General features: G+C 40.9%; 1 protein-coding gene across 2 annotated transcripts; it reads left to right on the top strand.

Annotated features, from left to right (window-relative positions):
- The first annotated feature begins 5,717 nt into the window (after window positions 1-5,717).
- b3galt2 (UDP-Gal:betaGlcNAc beta 1,3-galactosyltransferase, polypeptide 2) lies at window positions 5,718-16,530 on the top strand. Of its 2 annotated transcripts, none has more exons than XM_059341717.1 (2): window positions 5,718-6,455; window positions 14,145-16,530. In XM_059341717.1, the coding sequence occupies exon 2, from the start codon at window positions 14,497-14,499 to the stop codon at window positions 15,814-15,816; it is 1,320 nt and encodes a 439-aa protein (XP_059197700.1). In that variant the 5' UTR covers window positions 5,718-6,455; window positions 14,145-14,496; the 3' UTR covers window positions 15,817-16,530. The 2 variants fall into 2 exon arrangements, with proteins under 2 accessions (XP_059197700.1, XP_059197701.1); XM_059341718.1 differs by having other exon boundaries at window positions 5,719-5,993.
- Window positions 16,531-22,081: the final 5,551 nt, after the last annotated feature.

Here is a 22,081-nt window from a genome sequence, read left to right as displayed (position 1 = left end):
GGGAGGTCAGAGGACACTTCACAGCAGCTGGTATGTCCTCCGTCTCTTGGCTGAGGACATTTCATCCAGGTGTCTTGTGGCCCACACAGAGCTTTGATGCTGAGCTGTGTGCTTGATGGACAGCCTCTCTAACTACTCCACTCCCCTGCCTGCCTCCCACACACTACACCTCTTTAAAGCAAATTAATATACAACTAATTGGATAATATTATAGCCCATTATAATCTGAAGCATGTATAATGTAGAGGATCTGATTGTTATCCGTTTGTAAGAGCCAGTTAAGCTCCATTTATATGTGGTAACTTGTAAACACATATTGGATGTGCTTTAATGCCATATTCAGTCTTGATCGTGTTTTATAGCTGAATTAATCTCAATAGTATTATTATTTACCTGTGTGCTAGAATACAGACCAAAAACAATCTGGATTTCATAAAGAGGAATAAAAATCTAAACTAAGACATGCCTTTGCAGACTAAATGGCCTTGTGATTCCACCCTCTAAAATTTTTCTTTTGTTATTATATTCAACAGCAGCCTTCTGATATTTGTACCTAATCCACACTGTATTCCTTCAGTTGCTGTTTGGATTTGGAGATTCGGAGATTATGTTGCTGACAATGACAACAAAGTCTTTGTTTATGTTTTACCTACTTTCCTTCTACCTGTTTTATAATGTGCATATTGCCTGTGTTGCCTCTTTTCTTTTTAGTCTTTATCACATTTGAACTACTTTCCTTCTGAATACCTTACTATATGCTTTTGTCTTTTCAGTATGGTTCTATTTGTATTGGCTTTATTGGCCAATTAAGTATGTGTGCAACATAAAAGTAATATGACTGCAGTTTTACAACACTCTCAGAAATCCTTTTATAGAAAAAAGACAAACTGTTAAACATAGAATAAACTGAGCAATAAGTGAAAGAAAACATGCACAAATAAACAAAACACTCCACTTTATCTGTCAAGAATAAATCACATTGTCACAATAATTTCATGGAAAGAGGTAAACATTCCAACTTTATGAGTGCCTGTGTACAAATTGATTGATTATTATATCACATCAGATTGTCTGAATAACTTATTTGTATATTGTTTGTATACTCTCTGACCCCATCTATATCTGACAGTGAACATCTGGAAACCTGCAGGTCTGAAAATGCAGAAAAGCCTTAAATCTGCATTCTTTCTGATGGCCAACAGGGGGAGACTTCCCTGGTTGCAAAAAGAAGCCAAATGATGTCCTCCCACATTATTATACTATACCTGCCTCCAAAGCACTGCATCAGCCTTCCCCCATTTTCATTTTCCTATAAGGGGGGAAAAAGACCCTCCCGCTTGTTTGTGTTTCTTTAAACCAATCACAGACACCCCTTGCTAGCCAAGCTTAGAACATAATGTCCGTCTGGCTCCAGATCTGTTCTGCACATGTGCTGGTGGATGGCCATGGCCAAAATGCCAAATTTGGGGCTTAAAAACCAGAATTCGCATTAGTCCATTATTTTGATATGGCAGTGATGATGGAACAGCTCTGGCTTTCCTCTGCTCCGGCTATGACCAGTGTCTTGTGTCCGCACGTGTGTGGATATGGTTGAAATGGATTTCCACATGAAATTAAAACGTGTTGCCTGCATACAGGCTGAAATCTGATTATCTTTATTGTGAAGAAACAGACAGGCATGCATGTGTGCTGGCTCATATTATTATGGCTCTGCATATTGACAGTGAACGCAGAGCCGCTTGTTGCCCATCTGCAAGAATCCAGACAATCCATTTTGACAGGCATGCTACTACCCAAACTGCCTGCCAACCATTTGAATTGCATGCATTTTCAGATTTGATCTGCCCAGAAAAATTTATTTCCATAAGATCTGACATACATTACATTTTCATTTTGTCATTAATGTGGTTGACTGAATCTCATTGACACTGGAGGCTTTTTTTATGCAGTATGTGTAAATTATTTGTTTAATTTAATCAAAGCATGCACGCACATAATTAAAATGTGTTGATTGCAGGTGCAAAGGTAGGCGCTATCAGCTAAATGCATTTTCCCCTGCACACGCTAGTTTAAATGCCACTTTTATCATTCAGATCATGTGTAATTTTATGCTATAATTAGCTCCCAAGATAATATGAAATTAAGTGACTTAATGCTTCATGCTTTATAGGATTACCTATGCTATAACAGAGCTGACCCCCAAATTTCTGTTCATTGAACAGAGGCCTGGGCTGAGTGAAGGCAAAGATATTCACAGAGACATCCCTGCCTGCACTTGAAGCTCTGCTACAGGATATTGCGACTGCACTCTTTAAGAGAAGCAATAACAGCTCGCATGTCATCTGAGACTGCATCTCTTAAAAAGCGTAGCGTTAAGATAACCAACCTTACCTTCCTCCAACAGTGTCTGAGAGAAGAAAGCAACGTAAAGTACCGAACAACCTGAGGAAAAAGTGCTTTAGAATGAATTAGAACAAAGAAAAAACAATTGGCTTATAAAATGGATAAACTCACAGAGTGAATGGGAAGATATAATGTCATTATTTGCTATGTCAGTTAGCGTTTCTTTTTCATAAATTGCCAATATGGCGAATTGACCATGACTGAAAGCATAGAAATTAGAAATTATTCAAATGTGAAAGGGTTCCCAGGTTGCCATGCTAATGTTGGACCACTTGTGTTTGAACCTATTGCTCTGCGTAGAAAAGAAACTGGGCTTTACTGTCAAACTTTTCCAATTTTTCAAAGTGTGTTTGAAATAAAAAGAAAAAAAATACAATAAAGGAATGTGGTCGCTGTCTTTATTGGCTTTTCCACAGTAGTCACTTCTTGTGAATAGCACCTCACTTCCTGCCAAGGCACACACATGCTTTTATTGACTTCCCACTTCAAGGCATGGGTGTTTAAGTTTTGAGAGATAAAAGGAGATCACATTACAGGAGCTGCAATCCGCTTTATAAAAAATGACTGCAGAGGCATCACTAAGACATTTAAGGAAAGTAATAAAGTATGGGTTTGTGTGCGTGTGTGTTTAAGTCCACGGTATATGAGGACATCTGTGCATATGTGTGCAGGAGACCGGCTTGTTCCGAGTTCCAGCAGGAGAGGCAGACGTGGTGTTCCAAGATACTCCCCGAGCACCAGCAATTAATGATGACAATTTAAATTTTGATACGCTGGTCTTTGCCGAGGCAGACGAGTTGAGGAAGTCACCTATCTAATAGATGCCACATGATATTAATGTACAGAGGCGCGCTGCCTCTAACCTGGCAGCCTCGGGAAATCAATCACCACCCCGGCATTACTTTCTTTTGACAAATATGCTCTCGCCAGCCAGGTAGCAGAGCTAATGGCCTCCAAAGTATATCTGTCAAAGACATAGCTCCTATTAATTATTCAGTCATCTGTACTCCTATGCTGTGGTGCTGCCTTACAATATTTACAGTGCTGCAAGGGGGCCCCTCTCCCACTGGCTTACCGTCCCTGAAGAGGCGAGCAGCTTTTGCATGAGCCATAATTCCATCTGCTGCATTTCTACTGAAAGAGGGAAAGAGACAAGCTGCTTTCATCGCTTATCAAGCAAGTCTCTGGAGTTGCATGACTGTAAACATGACTGAAGGATGATGAAGGTTTCGCATTGTGTTTAAGTCATTAATGAGGCAGGTGGGGTTTCATCACCATGGTGTCGGGGAGGGAGAGAGTCAGTGCTGTCAAGGACCTTGAGTGTTTTGTTTTTTTTCCTAGTCAGTTTGGATGTGAAAGCATGCTAAATATAGTTGGTAATCATGTGTGCATAATGATGCATCACTAATGTAATAAACAGGGCAAGAAATGAGTTGATTGGTTCTAGTCCAGGGAGAAACATTGCAGGTAGGGTTAAACAAAGAGCACAATGGTGGCAAATCCAGCTGTTACCAGACAACCACTGGCCACCGTGCTCTTACCGAGTTAAATCCCCCTTTTTTTCTGCCCACAGAGGGGGGAGCAGCATGGTTGGTTTGGGAGGAGGGGAAGAGGAGAGAGAGGAAGGGCTGATGCTGCATTCAGGTGGTTGTGGGAAAAATGGGAGGAATGACTTTTATATTTGGAAATACCCTCCACTTCAGTATTAAGTGGAAAAGACTGCTTGCAAATGTGATTTTTCTTTTCAGAATCTGATAGCTCCACTACTCTACTGAATTCGGACAGTATCATCCCTAATCTGCAGTCGACCCATCCACTGTAACTTAAAGTAAAATTTCAGAATCATTTAAAAATCAGGAAAAGCATGCCATTGTCGGTCATGTATATCTATCCATTATAGAAGAGACGTTGGTATAACTAGTGACCTCTCTGTTGACCCCTCTAAACCTTTAAGCTAGAAATCTTTTTGGGTGTATGGGCCATCAAGCTCTTGCCATCAGACTGAGAGGCACCATCTTTGGATCCTGTTCTTATGATACATGCATGCTGGAACTGCAAATTCTCTTGATCGTGACAATGACATAGCTGGGAGTTGGGAAGAATGACCATGTGCTAACACTATTTCAGCTTTGGTAGCTCTGCAATGCCACTCAAAAACATCCTTGTTCTCTTCGATAACTATGTTTGAAACACTAAAAATGGCATGATAAAATTTGAGTCCAGAGAATGTTAAATATGAGGATTTTTCACAGTTTCACTGTGTTTTGGCTGACTCAGATATTCAGCCTTTTCAGCCAAAGAGAGGCAGAGGCTGCTGGTACAGTGGAGAGATATGTGGCCTGCAGAGAAACTTTTAACCTGAGCTGCTGAGAAAAAACACAAACTGGTGGTGCCTTGCTCCATTTCCTTTAATTCCAACAACAACAAAAAAATAATTCTGCTGCAAGGAGCCCAGTTTATATTACCAAGAATGGGGGATGTATTCCTCACTTAGACAGAGGTGCGCTGAAGACCTTCAGAATCCTGAAGGTAAATTGGAAAGATAAAGATCAGCAGGTGATTTATGGGCAATTTTTTCTTTTCATCATATTTTGCTAATTTCATGGTCTGCACCTGCCTCTGAAAAAAGGAGTGAGAGCTGCCAAGGAGCTGCTGCTCAGCTTGGTGAATTAAGGATTTATTTCTACAAAACCACAGTGGTTGTTGTAACAATTGAAAGACTAATTAAGGCTGGATTCGAGAGGTTAATTTTGTTTCTAACCGATTTGAATTACGAGTTAACGATACAATTAGGCTTGTATGAGTTCAATGAAAGAAACTTGAATTCAGAGGTTGTACGGTTCCAAGAATAAATTAATTTCTTGACATATTGCTAGTTAATTTAGTTTATTTATGAGACTAATCAGCTAAGTGAGCTTGTGTAATGCAGTCACAGCTTGTGTGGAATGCATCATGGGACACGAAGACACGGGGAGTGGCAGAAATTGGCTTTCTTGATCAATACAGAACGCAGTGAAGAACTTATTGCTGCATGTGACTCAATTTCTTATCAACACTGGGTGGGACACCCACACACAGGGTGGCGAAATGTTCCTTTAACTCTCAAACTTTGTCGGACAATTATCACCCACACCCTCTGAACGCAGCACGAGCATCTCACAGGGTCACGTGAGATGCTCCCCTAATAATGCAGTGACGTGGTAGAGCTCCGTCAGTAGAGCGGTGTCTGACAGCCTTCTTACCCGGGCCAGCAGCTGCCTTGCCCGGCTGAGGAATCCGACAGGGGTCGGTCCAAGACGGGGCGGAGTAAAGAACCTGGAAGAAGAAAAACAAAAACAGGGAGTCAGAAACCGAAGCAGGGAGGTGAAAGTAGACGAGTAGTTGTTTTTGTTTTTTCTTCAGGACTCGGGGAACATGTTTTGTCTGTGATTGGACTGAGAGGTGGGAGAGGATCTTATTTTTTATTGTTTTTCTCCATCGCTTTCACTGCGCTGATACTGTATCTCCGCCTGCCGAGCATCGTGAAGGAGCAGCCCGCACTCCTGCCGCTCTGCCGCCGCCGCTATCCCCTCCTCGCGCTCCGGATAAACGTGTGTGGATGCTGTGGCATTTTCTCCTACATGTTTACATTAAATAGCACCTCCAGAGAGGGATTTACACTAGGATAAGATCAGGAAACAACAGTGAAAACAGCGAGAATTATTTACTAAGTAGTGAGGTAGAAAGGGGGGGCTGTTGGTGTATAACGGACACAAGGAGCAGGAGAGAGAGGAGAGGAGAGGAGAGGAGAGGAGGAGTCGCAGCAGGAGGAGAACCAAAAACCTGCAGGTTTGTTGAGCCTGTGGGGATGAGGGACGAGGAGGGACGTAACACATCCAAGGTGTCAGCGTGATTAAAGGAGAAGGATCCGCAGGAGGGGAGGCATTAAAGCGCAGGTTGTTCCCAACCCGAGGAAGCGGTGATGGCGGGTGAAGGCACCGGGGTTCACACACTCCGTCAGCCGACCGCAGCCCTGTCAGCAGCCGCAGCAGCAGCAGCATGAGGAGGAGGAGGTACGCAGCACTGCACGTCTCATCAGTCCAACACATCCTCATTATTCATTTAGCCTTCCCCGCCCTCCTCTCCCCTCCATTACATCCAGCCATCCACCCTTCTCAGCCATCCATCAATCCATCAATACATGCATCCATCTACATGCCCTTCTTCTGTGTCCCAGCATCCTGCATCTCCCTTCCACCAGACACTCTTTGGACCCCCAGAGGCATCTTGCAATGTTGCACTGACACTCAGGGGCCCCTCGGGCAGGTGTTCAATGCAGGTGTACCACTGGAATTAAGTTAATTTTATTATAACTCCCCTCCCCTAAGGATGCATGTGGATGATAGCTTTCCTTCAGCCTTGCCCAGAGAAGATAAGGGATTCCCGGAGTTGTAATTGTTTACATCAAACAGGGGGTCAGTAGACCATACTGTCGGCTATTCCTTTACGTAGATTCAAGTTTAGGAAACTCCTCCTTAGACCTGCCAAGAGGCGAGGCATGGGAGTTCCCATTGATCCAGTTCAATTAACAGGGCTTTTTATCCACTTCATCACGTCCAGCTGCCTGAGCTATTTGGCAATGAAAGCCTATGCATGCTAACTGCTGAGATGGACAGTAAAAGAAAAAAAAAAGGCAACCAAGCTCACCATCTGGGTATTCACTCTGCCCACTAGACTATGAAACTTTAATAGGGTCTAATTTTCAAACCACCTCATAATTTATCACTGTGGCGTCTGAACCGACATCCCGAAAAGAGCGGAAGCGAGGAGAATACGGCCGAGCTTTATTAACGAAGTAAAACAGAAATACTGTTGGAATTAAATTCGGTGGTAAAAGTTGGCAGCGGCACAATGAGAAAGGTTGGATATCGCTCTCACTGAGTGGAAGAAAATCACTGTCATATAATATTTACTACAGCTATAGTAGCTCAGAGCTGCCAAAGCTTTATTTCCCAGAGGGCTCCTGTATTTTTGAGTCCAATTTAACTGGTGTATCATTTGTTCCAGCCCATTTTTAAGAACAAATAAATCTAAATGTTGCTCTTTACAGCTACCATATATGGCTTTGATTTGTGTTTTTAAAAGGTCAGTTCACAAAAAGCAAAAAAAACATTTTCTCTTTAGTATTGTCCTTAAATGGTAAAGTTTTGACTGAGGTTTCTACCTTGCTGGGGTTAGATCTCTTAGCAAAAGTTAAATGGAAAAAATGTTTGTTTTTTTGCCCTATTTTTTAATTAACCCATTTATTTTTTGGTCTAAAATAAATGTCAGGGGAAAAAATGGCAGTTTCCTAAAATCTAAAGTGACATCTTCAAAAATAAAATATATACAGTAAGATATTTTTTGTCGAGGTATTCAGTTTTACTGTCACATTACACAGAGAAAGCTTAATTCCTCTCACTCTAGAGCCTGAGACTGGAGAGTGTTTAGCACTTTTGCTTTGAAAATGTCCAAAACATTTATCAAAATAGCTGCAAAGTGTCTTTAGATAAGCAGAGCTCCAGGGAACGGTTTTCATTGGAACTAGTTTCTATCATAACAAAATATCTTCCTGTGTTGAATTGAGGCAGAGATGGTCAAAGCAGTGGTTAGCAACCACCAGAGAGAGAGAATGAGCTATTGGGGTAAGGGAGACAATATGATTTGTTTTTGTTTTGTTTTTAATCATTTGGATGAACTGACGCTTCAAGGATTAGATATGGTCATGTTTTGTGATGGGGGCTCCAGTGGCCTGGCCCAGATCTGACCAGCCTCTAGTGATGCAGGGTGAGAAAAAAACCCTAAAAAACCCATCACAGCTGGCCATCCAGTGTCACTCATCTGCTCTGCAACGCTTAGCGAGAACGCAACCCTCCCTCTCCCAGCGGTCCTATCCTAGTTGAGTCAGATATACACCAAGCAACATTTGCAAAGGGTCAGTCCACTCAAATACCTTAAATCCAGTCTATGACTTTCTCAGCCTACCAGTTTTATTATGAACATTTTTGGACAGGGCTTTTGGTCTTGTCTATGGATTAACCAAAGAAACCCTGGCACTGTTGTTTGTCATTTGTTTGATTTTTTTTGGAAAGTGAAGTTGCTGTTTCATTTTTAAATGTAATTGTAATGATTTAAATACCACATATTTAATTAATGAATCAATTTAAAAACTGGACACATGCAATGCAATAAAGACATAATGGTTCTCAATATTGTACATTATTGTACACTTTGGCAAACGCTCATGATAAATACTTAAATACATTTAAGTACATAAACATGTTTATCCTGTTTGTCAAACAGTGTCATTCCACCAGGGCTACTTTGGTACCTCTGTAGTTGCCAAGGGCTACTGTGAAGTAACTAATTTGAAAAACAATTATAGTATAGTATATATAGTATATAGTAATTATTTCACAGATCAGCCACTGTTAGGTACTATATTCCTGCTTCAGCCACATCTGCAATGCTGCACTTTCTGATGTTTCGCGGTAATTTCGAATAAGATCGCCACCACCAGTGTAGGTATAATTGATTTATACATATTTAACAATCTACGTGTTACGGCTAATTCACCTGCGTTAGCGTCCTTTTGCCGACTCTGATAAACTGAAGGCTAACATACATGGTTAAAACATTGGTTGAATGTTAGCCAAAAGCTGGCTGATGTGGGATCCAGTGATGTTAAGTACATTAAATAATAATACTGATTGCTAAGCATGGTTAGCAAGTGAGAAGAAAAGTTAGAAGTTAGCCTAATGTTTGTTCAAATAGATGGCTGTGGTTACAGTTAAAAGGTAAATAAAGAGAGTAGTTAACTGGATCATAGTTGAAATGGTTCGCTAATGGAGAAATGGAATAGTTAGCTAATAGTAGACTAATGCATAAATGGGTGAAATAAATAAAAATTAGCTGATAAACACTTGGAATAGTTAGCTAAAAGTAAAGTTTACTGAAAGTAATGATAGCTGAAGTAGCTGATTAACAGGTAAAATAGTTGGAAAAGCAGTGGTTTAACAAATAAAATAGCTAGCTAACAGTAAACATTTGTAATTGTTAGCTAGTAGATAAAAAAGATAATTCTGAATAGTTAGCTAAAGGTTTTAGCCCAAAACAAAACAATTGGAAGAATAAGCAAAAAGGAATAGATAAACAGTTGGAATTCTTAGCTTAAAGTGATGATGAAACAGTTGCAATATAAATGTATGTAGCTAGCCAATTAATTAGTTAGCTAAAGCTCAACAGTTGGGAATAGTTAGCAAAAGTAATTAATAAACCACTGGAACAGTTGGCTATTGGATAAACAGTTAAAATAGCTTAAACTAACAGTTGGAGTGGACAGTTGGAGTATTTAACTAAAAGCAAAACAATAGATAAACAGATGAATGTTAGTTAAAAGTATAGGATAAGTTAGCTTAAAGCAGCCGGGTTTACATTAGCAAACACGATGGTCTTTCAACGTGTCCGACAAGTTTTCAATTAACCAGAAAAAATATGATCAAATATTATGTGTTTACTGATCTTAAAAACAATTGATAGGCAGCAATGGATAAACCAACAAAAACGTTAGCTAAGAGTTAAAAGTTGTAATAGCCAGTAGGTAAAAAAAAATATAGACCTGAATAGTTAGCTAAAGGTTTCAGCCCAAAACAAATCATTCGGAAGAGTAAGCAAAAAGGAATAAATAAACAGTTAAATTGTCAGGTTAAAGTGATGATGAAGCAGTTGGGATATTAATGTATAGCCAACTGAAATAGTTAGCTAAAACTAAACAGTTGAGAACAGTTAGCCTAACATAGCACAATGGGCAAACAGTCGAAAGTTAAAAGCAGAGGATTAATCAAATATTATTAGGGCTTACGGAATGTAAAATCAATTGATAGGCAGGCTGCAGAAATAATAACATTATCAAAGCATGTATATTTATTTTATTATGTCTTGAAAAATAGACTACTTTTCGTTATGTGAAATTCCAAATAAAAACAATTCCTGACATACTCATGTGCATAAATAACTCCATTTTATAACAAATTAATATTAGGCGGCATTGACCTGACAAGAAAAGTCACATTTAAAACACGTGGGTGGTGTTGGATAGGTACAATTCATTAGAAAAAAGAAAAGAAAAAAAGTAGCAAGCTTTTTTGAAAAATTGCAATTTGCTCAAGATTATGAAAACTCCATACCTCACTTTGGAAAAGGAGAATTGAGACTCTCAGCTTGTCAAATAAATCACACAGAAAGTTAGGAAGAAGAAGAGCAACAGCACCACCCTTCACCTCTATTTCACTTGTTTTCTTGGCAGTGAACTGCTCTCTGTAATCAGATGGGAAACAACAGTTAGAAAATGACAGACTGTTGAGAAAGAGGCAACAGAACAGAGGAGGAAAGTGACCAGAACGAGAAGAGATTAAGATGAGACCACAGCAGCGATGAGGGGAGAAAGGTGTGGACTCAGTAGGAGTCTCTTTACTTTGAAGTGACTACTCTGAAAGAAACCCGGAACTGGATTTCCTGGGAAGATTCTTTTTAAGATGAACACAGCATGACCTCGTGAGAACAAAAGCACATGGAAAGTTCATTTAACACATTGATGCGTTGGCCAAGTTCAGGTGGTTCTTGCCAACAAAAGCAATATAATAAGAAAGTAGAGGGAGTGGTTGATGAAATAGGTGACTTTGGTTTGATTTTCAGCTTCTTCCTTCCTCCTTGGTGCTGGCTATATCTATAGGGCAGACTAATTGTATTCTCACCAGACTCCCATAACTCGATGTTGGTTAAGCATTCTTGCAATCTCCAGAATTAAGAAATGAATAACCTGATTTTCATCGGATGTCGAATTGAAATTGGCATAACAGCTTTCCTGCACCAACATTGAAAACTCTGGTGAGTAGAGAGAGAAATGTAAAATAAAAGTTGTCCATAGCTGCCAGCTGTATCAAGTAGTGTTTTGTTTTATGGCCTTCATCAGGGAAAGTTCTTTTTCATGAGAATTCAGACTTTTCTTTACCCAGATGAAGGCCACATACCCTACTTCAATTTTATAATAAATAGAAAATGTAGTGGTTTGAATGAGGATTGTTGCTTCAAGGCAGTGGACCCCAGTCAGCCACGTAATCAGTCAGATCTGTTTCAATACAGCAGAATTTAACCTCTAACTTTAGCGAACAGCCACTCTAAACGGCTTACAAGTGGGAGCTGTATTTGTCTTGAGGAAAATGTGTCACTATCAAAGTGCACTGCCGTACTGAATGAAGGTCATATCCTCATTGACATCAGCAGAGCTTGTTTTGCATGCGTTACACACAGTGTGGAGGCAAAAACAAGCTTGGCTTTTTATTTATTAGGTGCAAAAACAAAGAAAGCAAACTGCAGAATGGCATCCACACCTTGCAGTTTTTCTTCCTTTGACTCTTTTCTACCACCAGATTTGAAGCTGATGTGGTGACAGACACAACACTATAATTTATGCCTGGTATGTCACCACTGTGTCACTCCCCCAGCCTTCGTTCTGATTATTGACCGCTGCAGAATCGCTGGGGCTTTAATTAGTGCTAGTGTAACTAATTGGCTTGCATAAAAGTGACATTGATGGGAGGCAAGAAAATTAATTAATGAGGAGAGGCATTGGCAGATTAAATGGAACTGCTAAAAAGTAAAAATAGATGTCTCCCACTGAAATTGGCATTTATGTCAAAAAACAGAAAAACAAAGTCATACACTAAACCATTCATGGTCCTCTGCATGGGAGTAGGTTTGTGTGGGAACCCATGACGTGTGTATCCTTCTGTGCACATGTGTGTTTATGTGCCCCTCTGTGTGTGCACACTTCATCAGAGCTCACGTAACTAGATGTTCATTTAGTCGACAGGAGAAATCTCTCAAGCGTTGGATATGCTTCGATGTAAAGTATGTTAACCTTTAAAACAAAGCCGGCCCTGGCCCCTCTCATTCTCCTGTAATTGCTCGCGCTGGGTAAGCACACTCGCCTGAAAAGGTTATCGTGTTCCTTGCCAGTTGTCATGATGAATGAGCAAACATAGCAGGATATGAAAATTGGAAGTTTTGAAAATCTGCCTCACACTAAGCTGGCATGTAGCAGTAGTAGCAAAAAATAACGCTCTGTTGTTCGGTAGCTGCAAATTATTAAAAAAGCAAGCAGACAAATAAACAAAAGGCAAAGCAGGCAGTCAGTAAATTAACGCAGTCAGGAAGGACGGATGGATTTAAGAGTTCCACTGCTGCTACATTAATATTCACTAGAGACTAGTACAACCTGCAAGTTTCTGGTGGTATATTCTGTTTTCCCTGGTGATGTGTTTGTGTGTGTGTGTCTATGCTCACATGCACCGCAATTATTTTGTATGTGGATACAATTATGTTTGAAGTGCTCATGTATCTTTTGTATGGGTTCACGTGAGAGTGACTGTGTGAGGTATGTTTGTTGTGCACATCATTAAGTCTGATCTGCATTAGATTTTGTGTTAGTTTGTCTCTGTAAACATGCACAAAAATGATTGTGTTTGCAGTACTTGGTGTGCATGTGATTATGGGCATGCACAGTAGATTTTGTGCTTGTGCAAACTGATTGTTTGCCCTGGTGAGTTAGAGAATCGGTGTGCGCATACGTGATCGCCTTTGTGCGTCCCCTGGTGCATAGCTCCCTGTGGACAACAGATGCAATCATTCACATCACATTTCGTCTGCATTGTTGCATGTTTGTGTGCAGGCATGTGTGCATGTGCATGTTTCCTTGGTAGAAGATCAGGCATCCTGGGTGGTCTTAAATAGACAGTAGGCTGCTTTGATAAGCTTGAGGGTAGAAGGTGAATGGTGGGTGAAGGCTGTTATCGCCAGAGGCTGGCGGCTCAGGCTTCGCCACCACTGCCTGCTGGACCCTGAAAACTCATTTTGACAGATGCATCTCCTCCCTAGCTGTCGACGCGCGGTGGGGGGCTGATGACACTCGCTCGCCCAAGCGGCTCAGTGTAGCGTTAGCAGGCATCACGTTGAGCAAACCTGCAATTTATACTTCTGCCCCAGGCATTAAGCTGAATAATGACATGCAAGAGGCAACCACCAACTCACCATGCCAAGCACCAGACAGGCAGCTCAGAGTTTACATAAAGAGTTTTTTCTATTCTCCACTATCTGTCAAATGTGTCCGTGATGATGTAGGAAATGTTCTCATTTTCTGGCGTTGTGTGAAGTAATAGATATTGTGCTCATTTAGTCAGTTGTGTTTACTGATATATTATATTACTGAAACAATCTTCCCTTCTGCCACTGACCTGCTTGCAGCAGTATTCTCTAAATCTCCGGTTTTCTTTCCTCAGAAAGCCACATCCCCAGAGCACGCTGTCTCCTACGTCCCTGACCAATCAAAGATGCTACAAAGCTGTCATATTGATTCATCTTCTCCCTTTCAAAATGTTAAGTCAGCTTACCAAAAGTGCCATTTACCATAGTGGGGACTGCATCCACAGAAAGCTCTAATTGGGGCTTTTGCATCTGGAAGAAATTAATTCAGAATTACTTAGAGTGTGTCAAAACAAACCATAAATAAAATGATTAAGAAATGTGCTCTGTCCTCCCCACAAGTCGAATAAAAAACACATCTGCAACTCAGACAATTGACATGTGGCCGAGTGCCAGTGAATAGGAGGTGCTTTTTGGACCGCTGCCAACACTGTTTTCTCTGTCTCTTTTTTTTTCCTTTTCAGATTAGAGAGAGCAAACACAGAGGAGGTGACCCTTATCATATCCTGAAGGAGACAAGACACGGAGCATGACCTTGTGTTTGTCAACAGTGCCAAAGAAGAGCCAGGGAGAAGCCTCCATGGCCAGAGAATCATCGCCTTCCTAGCTCCATCAGGAGCCCTTTTAACCCTGCTGCAAGCTGCACCAGGGGGCTCAAACGTTCCCCTGACTCCTCCAGGAGGCTCACTCCAACCCGTCTGCCAGCTCAGATAACCCTCTGACTGTTGGCAACCACATGTTTGAGGTGACTGTGTGTGACCGCCGCCGCCGCCCATTCTCGAGCAGCAGCAGCTTCCTGCGATCCCAACCTGCATCATGCAGTGGAGACGGCGGCACTGCTGTCCCATCAAGATGACCTGGACCGTCAAGCGTTCGCTTTTCCGGACTCATGTGGCCGGCCTCCTCTCGCTGGCTCTGCTTTTCACCCTCTTCTTGTTTTTCAGTCACCAGGACTGGCTGCCAGGACGCAGCGGGCCCCGGGAAAACCCGCTGGCCTACACTGTCAGGGGCTTCCGCAGCCCCAAGGGAGAAGCCAACCAGAGCAGCTCCCTGAGGAGCCTGTGGAGGGAGACGGGGTATGTAGCGCCAAAGCCTTTGCTCAACCTAAGCTCCCAGCAGGCAGATGGGGCAGCGGGGGAGGCAGCAGGAGGTGGAGGAGGAGCCAGGATGGGTGTAATGGGGCTTGGGGACTCCATGAGCACAAACAACAGTTTACAGAAGGAGATGGGTGTGGGAGGGAGGCTCAGTGCTCAGCCCTACCGCTACATCCTGAACGAGCCCTTCAAGTGCAGAGACAGCACGCCCTTCCTCATCCTCCTCATCGCTGCAGAACCCGGTCAGGCCGACGCCCGTAACGCCATCCGCCAGACGTGGGGGAACGAGAGCACGTCGATGGGCTTGGGGTTTGTGCGTCTCTTCCTGCTCGGCACAGGAAAGAGCTCAGACACCTACCTCCAGAGCAGCATAGAGGAAGAGAGCCGCGTCCACCACGACATCATCCAGCAGGACTATCAGGACACTTATTACAACCTGACCATCAAAACCCTGATGGGCATGAACTGGGTGGCCACCTACTGCCCACACGCCTCCTACGTGATGAAGACAGACAGCGACATGTTTGTCAACACCGAGTATCTCATCCAAAAGCTGCTGAAGCCCGAGCTGCCTCCCAAGCAGAGGTACTTCACCGGCTACCTGATGAGGGGCTATGCACCAAACCGAAACAAGGACAGCAAGTGGTACATGCCGCCGGAGCTGTACCCGAGTGAGCGCTACCCGATATTCTGCTCAGGCACGGGGTACGTGTTCTCAGGGGACATGGCCGAGCTGATCTACCAGGCCTCTCTTAGCATACGCAGACTGCACCTGGAGGACGTTTACGTGGGGATCTGCCTGGCGAAGCTGCGCATCGACCCGGCGCCCCCTCCCAACGAGTTTCTCTTCAACCACTGGCGGGTGTCTTACTCCAGTTGTAAGTACAGCCACCTGATCACGTCCCATCAGTTCCACCCCAACGAACTCATCAAGTACTGGAACCACTTGCAGACCAACAAGCACAACGCCTGCATCAACACGACCAAGGAAAAGAACGGCAGGTACCGACACCGAAAGTTTCATGGAGAGAGGCCTCCGTGACGCATCCTGTGACCACCACCCGCCTCAAGGGAACGCAGATGGGCGCACTGTAACTAGGAGGACATTATTGAACTCAGCACTATTCACTATATGGGGAAAAGCACATTGTTTTTGGTATTGTGTACAGTCGATGATCCAAACTATTTTTTTAATTTGAGAAAAAAATGATAAGTATTGTAAACCTGTTGAGCTATTTCTAAAAGAAAGATTGTCTGTGATGTGGAGCATGCACAAATCGCTGCTGCTCGCGAGTGGTGTTTATGATAATTCAGGTGCCATCAGAACGCTGGTGCTGATAATTCATGCTACAGTTAATGCGAGGGCTCTAAAGAGTACTACAGTATGTGGCACTCTACAAATCCCCCCTCCTCCTCAGAAAAAACGACCATCGTGTTTACACAGACAAAGGGAAATGCACATGTATTCTGTTGAAAGTTACACTACCTAAATATGAATGAAAGTATCTTTGATGTTGACCAGTTATGCTGCCCTGTTTCTCAGTGTTTACTTTACAGATTTATCAAAGAACACAGCTCTAAAGAAAAGGTTTATCTGTCATATACTGTATTTTATTTTGAAAAAAATATATACATGAAAGCACTCACGTCACGTCAGAGATGACTGAGATTGTATTTTTTAAAGCTTTACATTGAGTATGACTGCACTTGAGCAAATGTGCAATGAATTAATTAACAATTAAATGTACTGAACTCATGTTGTTTGCAGTTGTGTGTGTTATTATCTGGCACGCTTATACATTCAAGTACCTTTAGTGTTGTGTACTGTATACAAGACTTTGGAAAGCATATATAGGTCTAACACAAATTTCAATATAACCTTTTATTAACTTTCATGTAACTGATATTATGAGGACTTTAAACATATTGATATTTTATCAAGTTCTGTTGGCTAATAATAAATTAAGCAAACAACTTGAAGTGGTAGGACTGGATTCCAGTGGGGAACAATACAAGTTGCACTGAACATCAATCACAAAAATATCTCACCTAATTTGGGGGACCATGAGCCAGTTGCAGCAGCCAAACTCAAATTACTAGAAACTAGTTATTACTTAGAGGTGAGTCTTTACTAAAAGAAATACAATAGATGTGAAGCTAATTCAGAATTCAGAGTGTATGTTTACAAAAAAACTCAGGTTTTTAATATATGTCAAAAAGTATAAGCAAATTCCTACATTTTTTAAAAATTGGTTGTATTTGGAGTAGTAGGAGGTGAAAAATGGTCCACATATCTGACCTGAACCTGTTTAACTCTCTGAATCCCAACAAGCCGCCTCAGGGCGATTTTTGTCCTGCAGCTCTATTATATTGGAACAGCACAATCATGCCTAGAAGTGGGAACAACTCAAACATGTATTTTGTGCAGAATGACACAGTTATAATAACAAAAATCATGAAAAGGAAAAAACTCAAGTTGATTTTTTCTGAGAAATATTTTTTTCAAAATTGGAATAAAATGGAATTTATTTAAACAACACTTTTCCAAGTGACATAAATATAATATTAATAAATTGGTGCTCCATATTGAACTATTTCCATGTTTTCCATGCCTCCTGCTCTCTCCTCTTGGCTCTGTGTAAACAGATTTTCAGTAAATTTTTGTCACGTGACCTTTCGTCTCAGCAGAATCATTAATGGCTTCACAGTGTCGCTGAGGAGCAGAATTTATTATTTTTAACAGGATCTGGTTAGTTCAAACGCTTTATTTTTGGAAACATTTTAAATTACACATGTGAACTTAAGTGATTCTGACAGAAATATCACTATTTTATGCTTTGTTTTGGTTGTTTTTTCAAACAATCTTTTATGACCTATGATCCGTTCATATCTTTTCAAGAAAACATAAGTTTCAATCCCGCCAGTTAAATTCAGATCAGAGGGTTAATAAAGTAAATTGTTAAATTTAACATCTCACAAAAATTATCTTTAGCTTAGTATAATTGAATATTTCACACTTCCCATTTCAACTGAACTCATATTTCTCCGTATAAGCACAAATAAAAGTATATATATATATATATACATATATATATATATATATATATATATATACAGTATATTGCAGCTTGTGTTGCTACAATGACTTTCTCTTGACATGGTTGATTGCTTTTGATTCGATGGAGCTAAATATGTTTCCTTGCAACCAATCTACACATGACTTGAGACATTTCTTGAGTGAATTCGGTGAATCAATAGTTTAAAACTACAGACAAACTTAGTGATGGAGAACAACCAGTCTAGGATCTGTTACATTGTCGACATCACCACCTCTTTTCTTCACCGTTTCCCCTTTTACTGAACAATCAGGCCATCTAAAAACATAATTCTGAACAAACCAGGCAAATAATGTGTATTTTCTGCAAACAAAATCAGTGATCGTTAATAAAAAGGTAATATTGTATTCAGTGGACCTTGGAGAAAAGCATTAACTTCCAAATTGAAAAATAATATATTCTGAGAAGATCGGGTCATATAGAAACAATGTGAAGACAATCAGGCGGAGTGATGAGAAATAAATTAAACATTGAACACTTTAATGTCCCAGGGTAACATAAAATATTCGGCTGCAAAACACCTAAGTTTAGATTTTAATTAAAAATGAATGCATATGATTTTGAAAAGCTGCCAGTGTTATTCCAGATGGAACTATCTGTGTGAAGTGTGTGTGTGTGTGTGTCAATAAGTAAATACACACTCCACTGCTCAGGGCCACCTGTTAAGAGAGCATATATAATTGGCTGATGACTTGAAATGGCCTATATCAGATGAAGGTAGTCTAAATAAACTAACGGAGAGCGGGGGCTGCTGCACGACAAACCTGTCAGTCTCGTTTTAATCACCTGTACGTTTGAGCGCTTCTGTTTACGGAGTGGTAAAATGGGTAAAGTTCACACAATAGGTATATTTTAAGCTGCTAATCACTTGACTGAGGGGTCTTCAGGGAAAAGGAGACTGAAAGGTAAAGACAGCGGAGAGAGAGTATCAAGATGTTCATCGCAGATAAACTGCAGTGCAAGAATTATTTGATGCCGGAGCCTGAGGGCAAAGACACTACAGCTTTATTTGTTACTTTGTACGCAGTCATGTGAGAGATTATGCCATCGTATCAACAGTTATCTACAGTTTAGGAAAGATTTTCAGCGAGACATCACCCTTATCTCAAAATAGAGTCTCAAGATGCAAACTGTCAGCGGTATCTGCTGTGTGTGAGAGAGGCAAACATCTTTAAGTCTGGAAATATTCATCAATACTCTGCAAGGGATAAGATCTTCACCGTATGGTGGGCGTTGTGGCAATAATCTTTTAAAAGAAAGGTCCTTGAATTGATCCAAACAACAGATAGTTTATGTTGTGGTTGCACACTTTTTTTATGTTATATAGCAAATAACTGGCCTTAAAACTAAATTAGATCATCTTCTGTAAATGTCCTGATTACCTGATTATATTTAATTAGTTTCAGAATTCATTGAGCTGGTTTCTGATGATCTGAAATGTGCTAAAATGCATTCAGAACATATAAATCAGTGGATCCCAAACTCTTTCTACAGGGCACCCCTTTGTAAATAAAAGTTTTTTTTTCAAACTGCCCAACAACACTCTGCACTGTCTCTTTATTGAAGCTGATGGGTAAGAACGACCTTGTCATATCTTCTAGTTTTTTTTTGGTCGTTGTGACATTGAGTGTAGATTCATTGTACGCTTCAGATTCACCTTGCAGCCCTTTTACAAACGTGTCTTGTTTTGCCGTACTGCAGGCAAAATGTATTATCTATATTTAGCCTTTCTTTCATAAATTCAGGTCCCCCCGGGGGGTCCTGACCCCCAGTTTGGGGACCACTGCTCTAATCCTTCATCCAGCAAATATTCTATGCCAAACAACCTCTTTCACAGCTTCATTTAACAACCTGAACATCATGTCCTATAGCAAAGACAAACTGGCTATTGGCTATTTCAACCCATGATATATTAGCGGTTTTAGGATGTCAAGACATTAGGGTTTGCTATGTTTAGGGCCTAAGCACCGACAGTGCTAGGACCCTATTGAAATTGGTCTGTCTATTATTATTTTCTCCAATAAAACGCATTTTTGGGGGCTTTATCACATTCAAAAACTCATCAAACTTGGAACATACGTCAATCCTGGAGAAAATTTAAGTATTTCAAAACTCAACAGGAAGTCGGCCATCTTGGATCGAATATCGCGATTTTCATCGTTTTTCGCCATTTCCACTATGCATACTTTAATGAACTCCTCCTACAACCTTGGTCAGTACCATCATAAGGCCTTTGGGATCAAAAGTTATTAAAAACTTTGCAGATCATCACACTACTATACACTAGGCATGGTGGCAAAATATGGCATTTCACCATTAAACACAAGATTGTTATAACTTTGCCAGACCTGATTTGGTCCAAACTTCTCATGCTTCATAAGAGTCCAATTCTGAACACTTCTACATAACAGTATTTCAGATAGCGCCGCCCCATATGCCTTAACCACTCCCCCTTTCATAAAATGACCACGTTTAACAAACTCCAATAAATTTAACCTGATTGACTTCAGAGTTGGTCAGTACCATCGCAAGGCCTTTTGGATCGAATGTTATTAAAACCTTTGCAGACTGCCACACTTTGTGGGCGTGGTATTGCGGCAAAATATGGCGTTTTTTCATAAAACACGAGACTGTATAACGTGACTATACATTGTCCAATCTGCCTCAAACTTGTATTGCATGATGGCTCATCACTGAGGCTTGTAACAGGTGTCAGTGTACTCAGTTAAGTCCCTGTTTAACGGGTGATTGATTACCCCTTCCCTTTTGATTAACCACGGCCCATTTTCATAACTAATGAATCGTTTTTTCGTCCAGACTTGTATGAGGTGTCAGTGTATTCAGCAGAGAGTCCCTGTTTAACAGGTGATCAATTACCCCGCCCCTTTTCATTGACCACGCCCCTCTTCCTAACTAGTGAACCGTTTGTCGTACAGTCTTGAGTCAGGTATCGTTGCACTCAGTAGACTGCCTAAATCGTTTGCTCCACCCATTTACACTAGCCACGCAACCTTTTATAACTCATCGCCCATATGTCCTACACTCTTCAGAAGCTATTGTTACACCACAGAGTTCCTATTTCAGTGATGTCGCCTTGCCCCACCCGCTTAACTTGACCACACCCCCTTTCGTAAACCATGACCTGTTTGTCATTGGTTCTTTTGGGAGGCGGCCGACAATGGCAAGACCAGGCATGGCTGGCTCACCCGACAGCTCCACTCTGCTCGGGCCCATTCATCGCTGCTTGCAGCTTTTATATTATAATTCATTAAAAAGTTCATTGAAATATATCAGCCAGTAAAAAATAAGTTAAATTTTGGCCAGTACCTTTAAAGTCATAGCATCTCTAACATTTCTTTTCCCTGGATTTATAGTATTGAAAGTGGAAATACAAATATAACTGCTTAGAACATTATGATTAGAGTATGTGATGGCCATTATCATGCTCACTTAAAAGTTGTTGCGGTTGCAAACACCTAATTAGAAATGCTTGGGAAAAACTGCATGGTTTCTGTCTTGAACTGCATGTTATGAGCATAAAGCTTGCATATCTCAGGCGAGACTTGGGGGTACCCATAAAATCCATTTTCATTCAATTATCATGAGTTCAGAGGTCAAGAGACCCTTTTTGAAAAGGGCCATTTCAGTTTTTCCATTGCTAATATTAAGCCTAATGTTTAGAGGACTATTTTCTCATGACATGGTTTCTACCAATGGATTCTAGTCTCATCTGACACTAATATCTTCTCATACCTTCTGCTGTACTGCTGAAAACTGCAACAAAAATAAGTTTACCGTGCCCGCTGACTTTGAGGAGTTAAATCCACTTCTCTATTCCAGCCTGTTTGTTCAAATTTCACTCTTATTCTTGCATGCCAGGTATATTAAATTGACTTACTATCAAACAAAATCTTTATACCGTCAATTCATGGTGTCCTTTATTTAAAAACACACTCGCTCATTATTTTTAATTTTGTGCCCTTTTTCACACCAACTAACCCGATGAAAACATTGATGTTAATAATTTGAACACACGACAAGACTGTCAACTAGATTAAAAGACATTTAAAAAATGCAGTATGAACCTTTGCACATAAAAAAGAAAGCCAAAACAGACATTGGAAGGAGTCGTTTGATAATATAATGCTCCAAGATGAAAATAATTCACTGTTTCCTTTCATTATAGTGGGT

Source organism: Centropristis striata, chromosome 9, assembly GCF_030273125.1.
Source record: "Centropristis striata isolate RG_2023a ecotype Rhode Island chromosome 9, C.striata_1.0, whole genome shotgun sequence".
Classification (NCBI taxonomy): domain Eukaryota; kingdom Metazoa; phylum Chordata; class Actinopteri; order Perciformes; family Serranidae; genus Centropristis; species Centropristis striata.
The sequence above is the reverse complement of the archived record's forward strand: the minus strand, read 5'-3'. Positions and strand labels throughout refer to the sequence as shown.